Raw genomic sequence first — 12,068 nt, 5'->3', positions numbered from 1 at the left:
ATTAAAAGCAACAGCAGCCCTTCACAAGGCCTGCGCGCCGGGCGGTGTGCTTCTCTGAAGGGACGTGCGGAAGGGGGGAGTTAATTTACGACCTCTTTAAAATACTCTCGGGAACCCTCGCGCAACTACAAATTAAATAGCCACTTTATTAAAGTACGAGTGGATTTGTGCACCGGGTTCGGGAACTTTATTAATGGGGCTGTTTTTCTGCCTTCAAGCCAGGCTGCTTGACTGACGGATGTCCTCTCTGCGTCCTAGTGTTCCGGGCTTCTCAGGCCCCCGTGCCTCTCCTTGGGCCTCCGTATTCCCACCCTCTCACTCTCCACCTCAGCCCAGGTGACAGTGACTCTGCTGGTCCTTCAGAGCCACCTCACTACCACCTCCTCCAGGAAGTCCTCCCTGACCTCCTCAGAGCAGGTTTTCACGGCGCCAGGATGCCCTGCGATGAATTCCCATCCAGACCAGACATCTCACCAGGACAGGGGGCCGTGTTTGACCTTGCCCCTCACTGTATCCCGTAACTGTCTAGAGAAAGCAGCTGATTTAAGGGCTAATATGAAGCCTCTTTTCACCTGGGGCTCTCAAACTCATGGGGTCTCTCCCCACACAGCAAGAAGGCAGAAGACCCTAGGTCCCCCTGGGCCACCCCGGGCAAAGGGCGGGTGTCTCCCTACGGATGCATAGACTCTGCTTACCCCGTGCCTATATCTCGGTTTACCGTCACCTGTCCTAACACAGGCTTCCCTCCCTCTCTCCTTGTTCTCAGCCCAGACACCAGGCCCACGGTCCCTGACGGGTTTGTACAGCTCTCATCCTGACAGCAAACGTGACAGGCATTCAGCACGGGTCACCGTGTCCCTTGACCTCGGTCTGCCTCGGCCTCTCCCTAGGTGGCCGCTGGTCACCCTTGGTGATGGCTGCCACGACAGAGAAGTACTTCATCAGGGCAGATGCCCACCATCGACACGCTGACCAGCCACAGCCCAGCTCCCCCGTGAGCCAGAACCCTCTCTCCAATCCAGTCTCCACCCCGAAACGCCGGGAGGCCCGCACTGTGGTGGCCTGCAATTCCAAAGCATCACATGGAACGTTCAGCAGACTCGACCGTAAGACCCTGTGCCCTGGGGCCACCAAACTCACCTCCAAGAACGCAATGGAGCCGTCAGCACGAAACCACAGCCATCGGATACGAGGCTACACGTCAGCTTTGTCTCGGGACTTGGACCCGTTCGTCCAAGAACCACAAGTGCTGCACGAGGAGGCCTTTATGGTGTCTGTGCGCCGGAGGCCGGCCAGGAGCCGGGACGTCAACGGAGCAGGGGGCACCCATGTCCCGTCCGTCCCCAGCTGGAAACCTCTCTCACGGGCAGTTCTCTCCCACCGCCCCTCCGGGGTCCGGCCCAGGCCTCAGTATCGCAGCGGCCTCCTCGGAGAGCCTCCCTCCAGAGGCCTCACCTCCGAGGCCCCTCAGCAGCCCCATCGGCAGGCTGCGGAAACCCAGACGGGACCCTGACCTCGTTTCCTGAGCGCCTGCTGGGGGCCTGGCTCTTGTGCAAACAGCGCGGGGATTACCCACCTGCACGGCAGGCCGCGAGCCTTCACACCCCAGCCCCAAGACGGCGAGGCCCAGGGCAGCCGGTCTGCCCAAGGTCTCCGAGCCAGGAAGGATCTGGCCAGCTACAAACCCAGGCCGGCAGCTCTGAGGCCTGCACGTCGATCGCCACCGCCGTCTGCGTGATGAACCGGACCGGCCCCGTCTCTACACAAGGAAAGCACGCGGACGCCCGAGAGGAGAGAAGGCAGGAGTGGGGGGCACCCTGTGGAGGGAACTTGGATCACCCACAGCTTCGACCTTCCCTGGGCACCGCCACCGGCAACCGGCTTGTCTGCCCGGAGGGCCGGGCTCTTGTCTGCAGCCCAGCCACGATGGGAGGGAGGCTGAGCCATAATTCTGCCTGATTCCGTCTGAGGTCAGAGCTCTGTAGACAGAACAAAGCGTATATGGTAGAATCCAGCTCTTGGGGGATATCAAAAGGGAATTTTCAAGTCATCTCTTGTACAGCCTAGCTGTTCCAATTAGCATACAATCTTTTCGGCCTTTCTAAACAAAAGCTGTTAACCTTACAAAGCAAAAACCACCACCCCGCCCTGCCACGTTGGGCTCTCCAGCCTCATGGTCCGGTCCACTAGGAGCGGACGTCGACTTTGTTTTTCCAAACTTCTTCCCTCTGCTTTGTCTCCCCGCACAACGCATTCACGGTCTCTCCTCACAACACACGCACACCTTTAAATTCCCACCTCCCAGAGCTTGCCCACGCTGTTCCTCCCCGCTGGAAGGTTCTTCTCCATCTCCCCTGTGCTTCCCCTACTCATTCTTTAGGCCCGCTCTGACACCACCTCCTCCATGCAGCCTCCCCTGATTTCCCCACCAGGGAAGATGGTACTCGTCCCTTATAGTCTAGCTTTGATGTCCCGCCCTTCTCTCCCACTGTACCACTCTGAGCTCCACTGCATTAAGGTCAGAGAATGAAAGGTGAGGGGGGCCCCTTCCCTGCTGCTATGAGCTGAACTGTGTCCCTTCCAAAAAATGCATATGAGAAAAGTCCTGACCCCCAATACCTCTGAATATAACAGCATTTGCAGACAGGGTCTTTAAAAAGGTTAAAATCAAGTTAAAATGAGGTCCCTAGGGCAGGCCCTAGTCCAACCTGACCGGGGTCCTTATAAGAAGAGGAGATCAGGACACAGACACAGAGGGACAGCCATGTGAGGACACAGGGAGAAGAGGGCCATCTACATGCCCCGGAGGGAGACCTGAGAGGAGGCCAACCTGTCCACGCCTGGATCCCAGCCTCCCAGCCTCCCAGCCTCCCAGTCTGTGAGGAGATACACTTCGGTCATTTAAGCCGCCCGGTCTGTGGTGCTTTGATACGGGAACCCTAGCATGTAACACACCTGCCCTCAAGGAACTTGACATCTGGCAAGTTGTCACGGCCCAATTCACGCCCCCGAAAGCTCCATTTGTCTGATTTGGAGCCCTGGCTCTCGGGGTGTCAAATACACACATATACCAGGTTCCTCAAGACTCTGGAACAGAGAAGGTGGATAATGGGTTCAGAATTACCTTTGCACACGACTCCCCTCGACATCCCCAGCCCTGTAGACGCAGCATGGAGCAAATGTGGAAAAACGAGAGGGGGACGGAAGGGGAGGGAGGGAGTTGCTGATGGGCTCGTAAACGTGACACCCCTGAACAACCCAGATCTGGTTGCAGGAAGCTCACGTTCAAGGGAATTAATGCATCAAAGCGGAAGTTCAAGGGCAGTGAGGGAAGGCACGCAGGTGAGCCAGGCTTAAAATAAGCAACGTAAGCACGCGATTTGCACCTTCAAATCGCACCTCCGCCTCTGAGGGCAGCTCCAGGGAAGCGACACCCGGAAGCATGTGTGCAAAGCCCATCCTGGATCCCTCAAAGGTGATGCCCAGTGGTTTCAAGGAAAGATTAATTTCACACATAACAGTTTGTTTCTGCAGCTCAACAGACAGAAAGGCAGTGTTTGAACTCCCAAGCAAGTCTGCTTCCCTATCTATCTCCATGGGAGCAGGAAGAAATCAGGCCGTGGGAAGGAAAACGCACACATGTTCCCAGTGCTCAGCGACCGAGGGCTGGTCTCTTGCATCCTGTGACTCCTTCTTGCAGATGCTCTAAAACACTATTTCCAAAAGTCTCGCCCTCTCAGCAAATGCGTTTCTGTGGTTTGTTTGTTTTTTTTTTTTTTAATTTTGAAAACACGTTCTCTGCTCAGGTGGGCCACATCTGCAAAATGCACTTGCTTGGGTCTCACCACGCGGACAAATGAAGTGAAATAAAATGTTTTGAAAGGCTCCACTCAGCAAATTGGCCTCAAGTTAGTGTCTTCCCTCCCGTAGCCCTAAAAGGTGGAGCCTTCAAGCAGAGCTAAAACCAAGCACGGCATCCCGGCTAAAACCTTTGGCCCCACAGCTGCCAGCAGAGCACGTTCCCCAGACCCTCGTGCGCCCAGAAGACAAGGCCACGCGTGCAGCGTGCACTGAGCGCTGAGAAAGGAACAATTAGAAAAACGTCTTCATTTAGTACCGGAGGCAGCTTCACTCCCCTCCTGAGCACTCCCCAGACAAGGCGAAACTCTTAAGGCGTCACCCGTCCCCCAAGCCAGAAGATGATCTGCTTTTTCGGGGAGAACTCAGTCTGCCTCAACGTCCTATTCCAGAGGATGGGTGCGCGGGAGACGCGAAGCAGGAGTGAGAAGGTACTTGTGCCAAATGCCTGGGTCAACATTCCAGCGCCTTCTCTCTCTACCCCACAGTCAACAACACTCGACAGAATAAGATACTTCTGGCTTCCGCCTCTGAAGTGTCCACTGAGTGCCAGGCTCTGCCCTGCTTTCTGCACGCTATCTATCCCTGCCCTTCCCTTTCCAGGGGGCCAGAGGAGAGATGCACCCTTCGAAGCTCCTGTCTGGTTCTGGACCTCCTGTCCCCCACCAAAGAGAAGCCAGATCCCCCCCCCCATCCCAAGTCCCCTCTCCAGGAATTCTCCTGCCAGCCGCCAGGATACGAGCCACGCAGTTGCAAAGCAGTCACTCAACTCAGCCACTGTCCGCAGGGAGCAAACCCGGGGGGGGCTCCTCTGATGCCCCCCCCCAGCCCCGCCCCAGTGCCGCAGCCCCACTGACCCAAGCTCCCTCCTCGCTCCCTCCAAGGAAGAGCCCTCTGGCTCTACAGTCCGGATGGCATGGGTGGGCTGGGTGCTGGTCCCACTTTGAAGGCTGGTCTCCACCTCTCAGTGCCCCTCTCCCCCTTCTTCCACCCCCCCCTCCCCCACCCCATGAAGCGAAAATGACCAAGGGACGGAACAGGCAGCTTGTTCGACCACCTCAGCAGGCGGGGTGGGGGGCTTGGCTGGGAGAGTCTGGCTCCACGGGATGACCTTAGACGCTCACTCCCTCCTTGTGCTGTTGGTTCGTGGCCAGTCCCTAAGTTACAGCATACAGCACAGGGGACAAAGTTTGTTCACCAGTGACCCCTCTGTCAAGATTCAGACAGGGAAGGCCTCCTGGGGAGCACCTGCCCCCCACCCCCACTCAGTCGGCACCCTGAGCGCCCCCTGCTGGTGTCCAGAGAGTAGCTCACCCCCCCACCCCACCACCCCCCAAAGCTTCTAGTCTGATTGGAGGTGGCAGAAAGGACCCAAGCCTAGAGACCAGGTGTCTTCGCCTGTGCAGCAAAGCAGGGGGTCGAAGTGCCCCCAGCCCTTGATACACCCCCTTCCTGGGTAGGGAAGCACACAGATCCCCACCCCTCCACTCCTAAAGCATGCAGGGGCCCTGGCCCAAAGCTGCCTCCCCAGAACTTGGGAGAGCAGCAGCGGTCAAGGAGAGGAGCTGGAGAGGGGTAGCCACTGGGGGCGACCAGAGCGAACAGCGATGGAGGGGAGTCAGCGGAGTCCCATCTCTACCCCACGCACAACCAGTTGCCACCCCCCTCCCCCGCCAACAGCTGCCACCTCCCTGCACGCTTCCGAAACTGGAGATGATCAAGTAGGGCTGCTGGGAGGTGACCCATGCGTGACCATTGGTCATCTGCCCAGGGTAAAAGCGAGGCCAAGGCAGCCCGCAGGGAGGAACAGGAGGGCATCCCCACACCCCCGCAGGCGACACACACACACACACACACACACACACACACACACACAAAACAAGGACCGGCCGCGGTCCGGAGGAGTAGGAACCACAGCGCTGCGCTGGAGGAAGTAGGCGCCGAGGACCCTAAGAGATGTGGCGAGGCCGGGGGAGCCCAACTTCCAGAGCGGCAGGGAAGGTGGAGGGAGGCCAGGGAGTTTGCGGGCGCGGGTGGCGAGCGCGGCGCGGCGCCCAACTCCGTGGGTACGCAGATCCCTGCGCTTCCAGATGTAGCCCCGGTCACGTTAGTGGAATCCGGAGCGGGGGGAGGGGGTGGGGAGGGCGTCCGTCCCAGAATCAGACGCCGAGCTAACCGGGGAAACCCTGGAGCCCCTGGAGCGAGCTCCGGGACAGACCACGAGCGAAGTCCCGGACAGACCAGGGCGGAGAGGGTCCCGCAGCCAAAATCCCAGAACGCAACGCTGAGCAGACCGGGTGGAGTCAGAGCGGTCGAGGCGCAACACCGAGTTAAGGTGGTCCTAAAGGACCGGGGTGACCAGCGCCCCGAAGCCTCCGGAGACACCCCCTCCCGCGTAACCTGGGCTCCGGAAGCTACTAGGGGCGCCTCCGAGGTGGCTCGGGTCCTGGAAATCTGTCAGGCGGGGCGCTCACATTATCTGGGGACCTCTCTCCCCCCAAGGAACCGGTGGCCAGAGTCCAGTAGGGGCGCCGCCGCGGAGGTGACTCGCGTCCCCAAGTCGCCAAGAACGCCCGGGGTGACCCCGGGGCCGTCCGGAAGTGCGGCCCCGAGGTGGCCGGGGCAGGGGCCGCGGGGGGCGCGCGGAGGTCACTTACGCTGCTGTTCTCGCCCGTCCAGTGCACCATCGCCTGGTTGTGCGTCGCGTCCCCCTTGAGCACGAACGATGTGCTGATGAGCGAGACCTGCGCCCGAGAAGCCGCTCCGGCCACGGGCGCCGCCCGCGCCCGGCGCCCCTGGCCCGCCGCGGGGGCGCCGTCCTCGCCGGGACCGGGCGCTGGACCGAGCCCCGGGGCGCCGGGCTCCGCGCCGCGCGCCTGCCGGTCCTCGCCGCCGCCCGGCGGCGCGCGCCCCGCGGGCGGGCTCGGCGGCGCCCGGGTCAGCACCGCGCGGGGACCCAGGCGCCCGGGCTCGGGGGAGCGCCCCGCCGCCCCGCAGGCGGCCAGCAGCAGCAGCAGCAGCAGGAGCGGCCGCGAGCGCGGCGAACGCGGCGGCGGCGGCGGCGGCGGCGGCGGCGGCGGGGCCCCGGGGCTCGGGGCTCGGGCAGCGGGGCCGGGGCCCTTCGGGGCGCGCGGGGACCCCCGGTGCGCCATGGTCGCCGAGGGGCGGCGGCGGGGCGGCGCGGGCGAGGGAGACCGCGGCCGGGAGAGCGGGAGGGCGCCGGGGAGCGCGAGCGAGAGCGCAGAGAAAGGAGCCGGCGAGGGGAGGGAGCCGGCGGGAGGAGGGGACTCGCGGCTCCGCCGCCGCCCGCGCAGCCGAGGGCGCACCGCCACCTGCCGGCCGACCCCGCGCCGGCCGAGCGAGCGCCAACCGCTCAAGGGCCTGGGCAGAGGTCCCGGGAGCGCCGAGCCCCAGAGCCCTTTCCTCCCTTCCTCGGCCCTTCCCTGCGCCTTCCCTCCTCTCTGCCCTCTTTCCTTCCTCCCTCCCTTCCTTCCTGAACTTACTGAGCGCCTACTCTGGGCCAGCCACGGTTCCAGGCCCCGGGGGGCACAGGGGTGAACAACAGCCAGGCGCCAGGCCCTGGAGCCGGTGGTCCGCGGAGGGAGACAGACCTCACCCGTGCCAACACCTTGACAGACCAAGTCACAGAGAGCCACAACGAGGACAGAGCGGAAGTGGTGCGGTGTTCTGCGGGGGCCTCTAAAGAGGCGACAGTGTAGACAGAAGCTAGGGGACTTTCTAGGCACTGCAAAGGCCCTGTGGCCGCCGGGACACAACCTACTCCTGGGCAGCCACGCCTGTGCCTTAGGCTTTGGGACATCCTGGCAGGGCAAGGCCGTGCTCCAAGCCCAGGAGCCACCAAGGGGGCAGCCCCGAACATGAGGACAGACACCGGGGTGTGGAAGCACTTAGAGGGGGCGTGGGGGGGTGCGAGGTCCCATCCAGGGCAGAGCCTGCCGGGCGGAAGCGAAGAGTGGGGAAACTGAGGCTCAGCACACAGGAAGTCGCCGCCCAAGATCATGGGCTGCTGTAGACAGACTGAGTACCCACCTCGAGTACGCTCCACGTGCTACATACAACTTGGCCTCAGGAAAATATGGAGTCCGGGTGCCGGAGAGTCTCTGAGGCGAGGCCCGCTTTGCAGCCTCTGCGGGGCCAGGGGCCAGCCTGCCTCCACCCCTCCCCCAGAGGCCTCTGCGTCAGGGAAAAATCCTCAGGGGTCTCTGTCGCACTCGCCTCCCAGGCGCGTCTGTTTGGTCCAGAGCGGGGGAGAGACAGACAGCGAGGGAGACAGAGAGGGAGCCTAACGGGGCAGGGGAGCAAAGCCTCAAACACCTGGGGAAGAGAGAGGGGGTGCAGGTTCCCTCCAGCCTCCAAGAGCAGCAGCCCTCAGCACTGTCTTCTGCTGTCTTCCCCCCAGGCGGAAGTCCTAGCCAGTAACGGATAGCGTCCCAGGGGCTCACGCTGTCTGTGCCCAGGCTGGGGGTGGGGGGGCCAGATGTCTAAGAAGTCTCCCCCCTTGGAATGTGCCCTCGCCCTCCCCTCCATGGTGTAAATTCCCAACCTGACAGATTCTAAATCTCAGGCTCAGGCCCCGGGTGGGGACGGGAAGCAGGAGCCATCGGCTGTGGGAACATGTGGTCTCGCACAGGGAGCAGGGAAGAGCAGAAGGGGTCGGTGCAGGGCTGAGGGAGGCGAGACAGGCAAACAGGGGCCTAGGAAGAGGCTTACAAACAAAGCACGCTGCGGACGGTGGCCGGGAGTCAAGAAAAGAGGTGGGTGGTGTCCCGGGTTAGCCGGTTCCCGGGGAGCCCTTCCCGACACCCTGGTCTCCACTCCCCTCCCCAGCCGTAATGTGAAGGCGGGGGCCGCACAGGCTCTGAGCTTCTCCCCTTGTCTGTCTGCTTGTTTTAGTAGAAGAGCCCCTAAGCATTGTCCCCAAGAAAAGTTGACTGTGACAAATGACAGCACCTACTCCATGCTGGACACTTTCCCAGGGACCCAGTGCATCCTGGGGAAGAAGACGGGGCGGGGGTGGGGGAAGGGGAGGAACCTGCTCTCGGGGACAAGGGGCGACATTGCAGGTAATTGTATATAATTCCCAGAAGCAGGCTGTGGGGCACGTATGATGGTCCCCTTTCCACAGCTGAGGAAATAGACTCCAGGCAGTGACTGCCAAGTTCACCAAGCCAGAGCGTGTCAGGCTCCAGACTCCAGCCCCGGCTTTCTGGCCCCAGGGCAGCCTTCCTTCCCCCATCCCGCGTAACTTGTGGTCTGCGTGCCAGGTTCACGGGTACATTAACCACTTGTAGGCACAGACGAAGCCTCTCGGCCAGGGGCACATCAGCACCACCACCCGGGCTCAAACTGAGGCCCACGTTATTGGTGACTTGGTTAAAGTCCTCGAGGAAGTGGGGGGGAGGCCCCAGGCCTGAAATGCAGGCAGGCTGGCGGATGCCTCCCCGGTGCTTTTTCCAGAACAGTCGTCTGGTTGACTCTGCCCCGATAAGGCTGCAACGCTTTCAAAAGAGCGGGACTGATTCACCCCTTCTCCGAATCCAAAGCTCAGAGACGTGGGAATCCCCAAGGTCACGCAGCTCACGCACACTGCTGGACACGGGGACACAGTGATGGCGGAGACAGACAAGTACCTCTGCGCTGGTGAGGAGCCCCTGTCCCAACGCGGAAAGTTCTTTTCAGACAGTAGTAAGTACCCAGGAGAAAATGCGGCAGTCAGCACACGGAGATGAAGGGGTCACTAAGGGGCCGGGGAACTTTGAGCGGAGAAGGAGCCAACCACAGCAAGGTGGGAAGAGCTGGGGGGCAGGGCGGAGCATGAGAGCCACCGCCCAGGCTCAGGGAGGAAGGCAGCCGGCTTGATTTGTATTCGCAGACTGGTACCAAGTCGCTGGGGGCTTTTAAGCAGGGGAGTAAGACCAGAGACATTTCAGAGCCATCTGTCCCCCCCGTGAGGACAGTACAGGAAGCTAGCTCCCTAGGAGGCCTCTGTCCAGAGTCCAGAGAGGCCTTGGTGGCCGGGCCCGGGGAAGGCGGCAGGGGACTTGCGGGGGATGGAGGAAAGCCCGCGCCCAGCACCTGCTCGACCTGTGCTCACCCTCGTTAGTGACCCACTCGGGGACCCCGGGGGCTTCGGTGCAGGAGAAAGACATGGGGACGGGCGGCAAGGAAGGGCGGCAGGTTGTAGTCAGGCACCCTGTCTGACATCCCGACGGGGAGAAGTCTCAGGAGACGGCGGGGACAGCGTCTGCGGCGCCACCGCGGTGGACGTGCGCTCAGCCGGCGTGGGCGTGAAGGGCGACGGAAGCACCGCGTGTCACCCTGAGACACCCAGACACCCTGAGACCCTGAGACGTCCTGAGACGGGGAAGCAGCCCTCGCCATCTCCCTCACCGCCTCCTGGTTCCCAGCTCCGCGCGGGGCACTGGGCTCCGGACCCGGTCACACCCGGCCCCTGCTCCTGGGAGGGGGGAGGCGGGTGCCTCAGAGACGGCCGCTTGGCCCCCTCGGGAAGGGGAAGAGCCGCCGGGGGCCGAGGGAAGAAGGCTGGTCTTCAACCGATCCTTCACGAAACAGGAACAAACATAATCAAGACTATAAGCTGTTGGGCCTACTCTGGCAGGGCATTGTTCTAGAAGAAAGATCTCGTTGAACCTCCTGTCTACCTAGTACCTATATAGCGCCTACATAGAGGGCGTTCCCTTCTCCCCGACCTGGGGTTCAGCAATCTATCCGAAGGGTTCCAAGGCCCACGTCCCCATGTGCCAGTGGGGTGTCCTAAGTGGCACGCCTCACCTCTCTGTTTCTGTAGTTGCCTCACCAGCACGACCCCGACCCCCTGGTTCTCTGTGTCATCCCAGGACCAGCCGCGTCAGCATTACTGGGAACCGGTTACAGATGCCGATTCCCAGGCCCCACCCCAGACCCACCGAACCGGAAACTGGGATGGGGCCGAGGGATCTGTGTTCTAATGTGTCCCCTGCTGGTTCTGACACGTCCCCCAAGTTTGAGAGCCACCGTGCTGACCCAGCGGTTCAAGGCCTGGGCTCCACGTGGGAATCACCTGGGGGAACTTTAGACAAACGCCAACGATCTCTTGACCTGAGTGGGTAGAGGATTCATGAAAAAACAGACGCCAGATGCCTGGCACATGGCTGGACCCACTAGACGGTGCTTTTCCTGAGAGGTGAGTGGGGGCCCCACTGAGCCCCCGTCCAAACCCTTCAGCTTCAAGATCCAGACTGATTCCTCCCGCCATTGCAATGTGTCCCCTTCAAAAAGGACCAGAAAGACTTCTCTCCAAGTTTCAATCAGACCACTTACTCATTAAAAGGCTCAGGTTTTTTTTTTTAATTATTGAAGGTCTCTAGTGATAGTATTTTAATTTATCTTTATAAATGCGACAGAGCTCAGCTTGGGCAACTACCCGCACGGGCCTTTTCAGAGACGGTCCAAGAACCCGTGAGCAATGCTCTTGGGGACACTTGGGGACCCAGCAGGAAGGAGACTGAGGAGACAGGCTGTTGGGGTGCCAGGTTCTACAGAGGGGAGCCCCTCCCCTGCGCTGTGGTCCCAGCCGCCCCTGGCCTGGCCTCCAGCAAAACTAAGAAGTCTGCACCTGCTTGGGCGGGGAGGGGGGAAGCTGCCAGGTGAGGAGAGGAAGCTGCAGGGGTGGGGGGAAGATGCCAGGTGAGGAAGGGAGGGCTTCCAGGTGGAGGGGGGAGCTGCCAGGGGCAGGGGGGCAGAAATAAGCCGCAGGGTGGGGAGTTGGGGGGTGGGGAGGGGAGCAGCCACATTTGGGGGGAGCTGCGGTGCCTTGCAGAAACGTCTCCTAATGACTTTCAGCAAATGACAAGGGGTTGAGGTGAGGGCTTTCAGGAGAAAGATCGAGCACAGCCATCCCATTATCAAGTTGTCAAGGACGCCTGGACGGGACTTTAACTCAGGCCAGGAACAGAAGTCTGACCCGGAGATTGAAGGGAAACGAGTCCAGATGGAGAAGGAAGGAAAGGCCCCACAGGGAGACAGGGATCTGGCTGCTCCAATCCCAACAGAGAAGGGAGACGGGGGCGGGGGCGGCGGGGGGTGAGCTGGCAGTTCTTTGGGCAGCTGGGGTGGTGGTTGTGGGTGCCTCTTGGTGGAGGCAGGGATCTCTTTGCCCAGGGGCGCCACCGCTGTGGGCCAGCCAAACC

At 61.4% G+C, this 12,068-nt stretch overlaps 1 protein-coding gene across 2 annotated transcripts in view; it reads right to left on the bottom strand.

Annotated features, from left to right (window-relative positions):
* SORCS2 (sortilin related VPS10 domain containing receptor 2) overlaps window positions 1-7,091 on the bottom strand; it is a 461,158-nt gene extending 454,067 nt beyond the window's left edge. Inside the window, exon 1 of one of the 2 annotated variants that reach the window (XM_019453778.2) lies at window positions 6,516-7,091. In XM_019453778.2, coding sequence (XP_019309323.2) covers window positions 6,516-7,010 — 495 coding nt within the window. In that variant the 5' untranslated portion in view covers window positions 7,011-7,091. The remainder of the gene's footprint in view (window positions 1-6,515) is intronic. The other variant, XM_019453779.2, reaches the window with a different exon arrangement.
* Between the last annotated feature and the right edge of the window lie 4,977 nt (window positions 7,092-12,068).

This window comes from Panthera pardus, unplaced genomic scaffold, assembly GCF_024362965.1.
Source record: "Panthera pardus isolate Hobbes unplaced genomic scaffold, ASM2436296v1 HiC_scaffold_13, whole genome shotgun sequence".
Lineage (NCBI taxonomy): Eukaryota > Metazoa > Chordata > Mammalia > Carnivora > Felidae > Panthera > Panthera pardus.
This window is presented reverse-complemented; position numbering and strand designations above follow the sequence as displayed.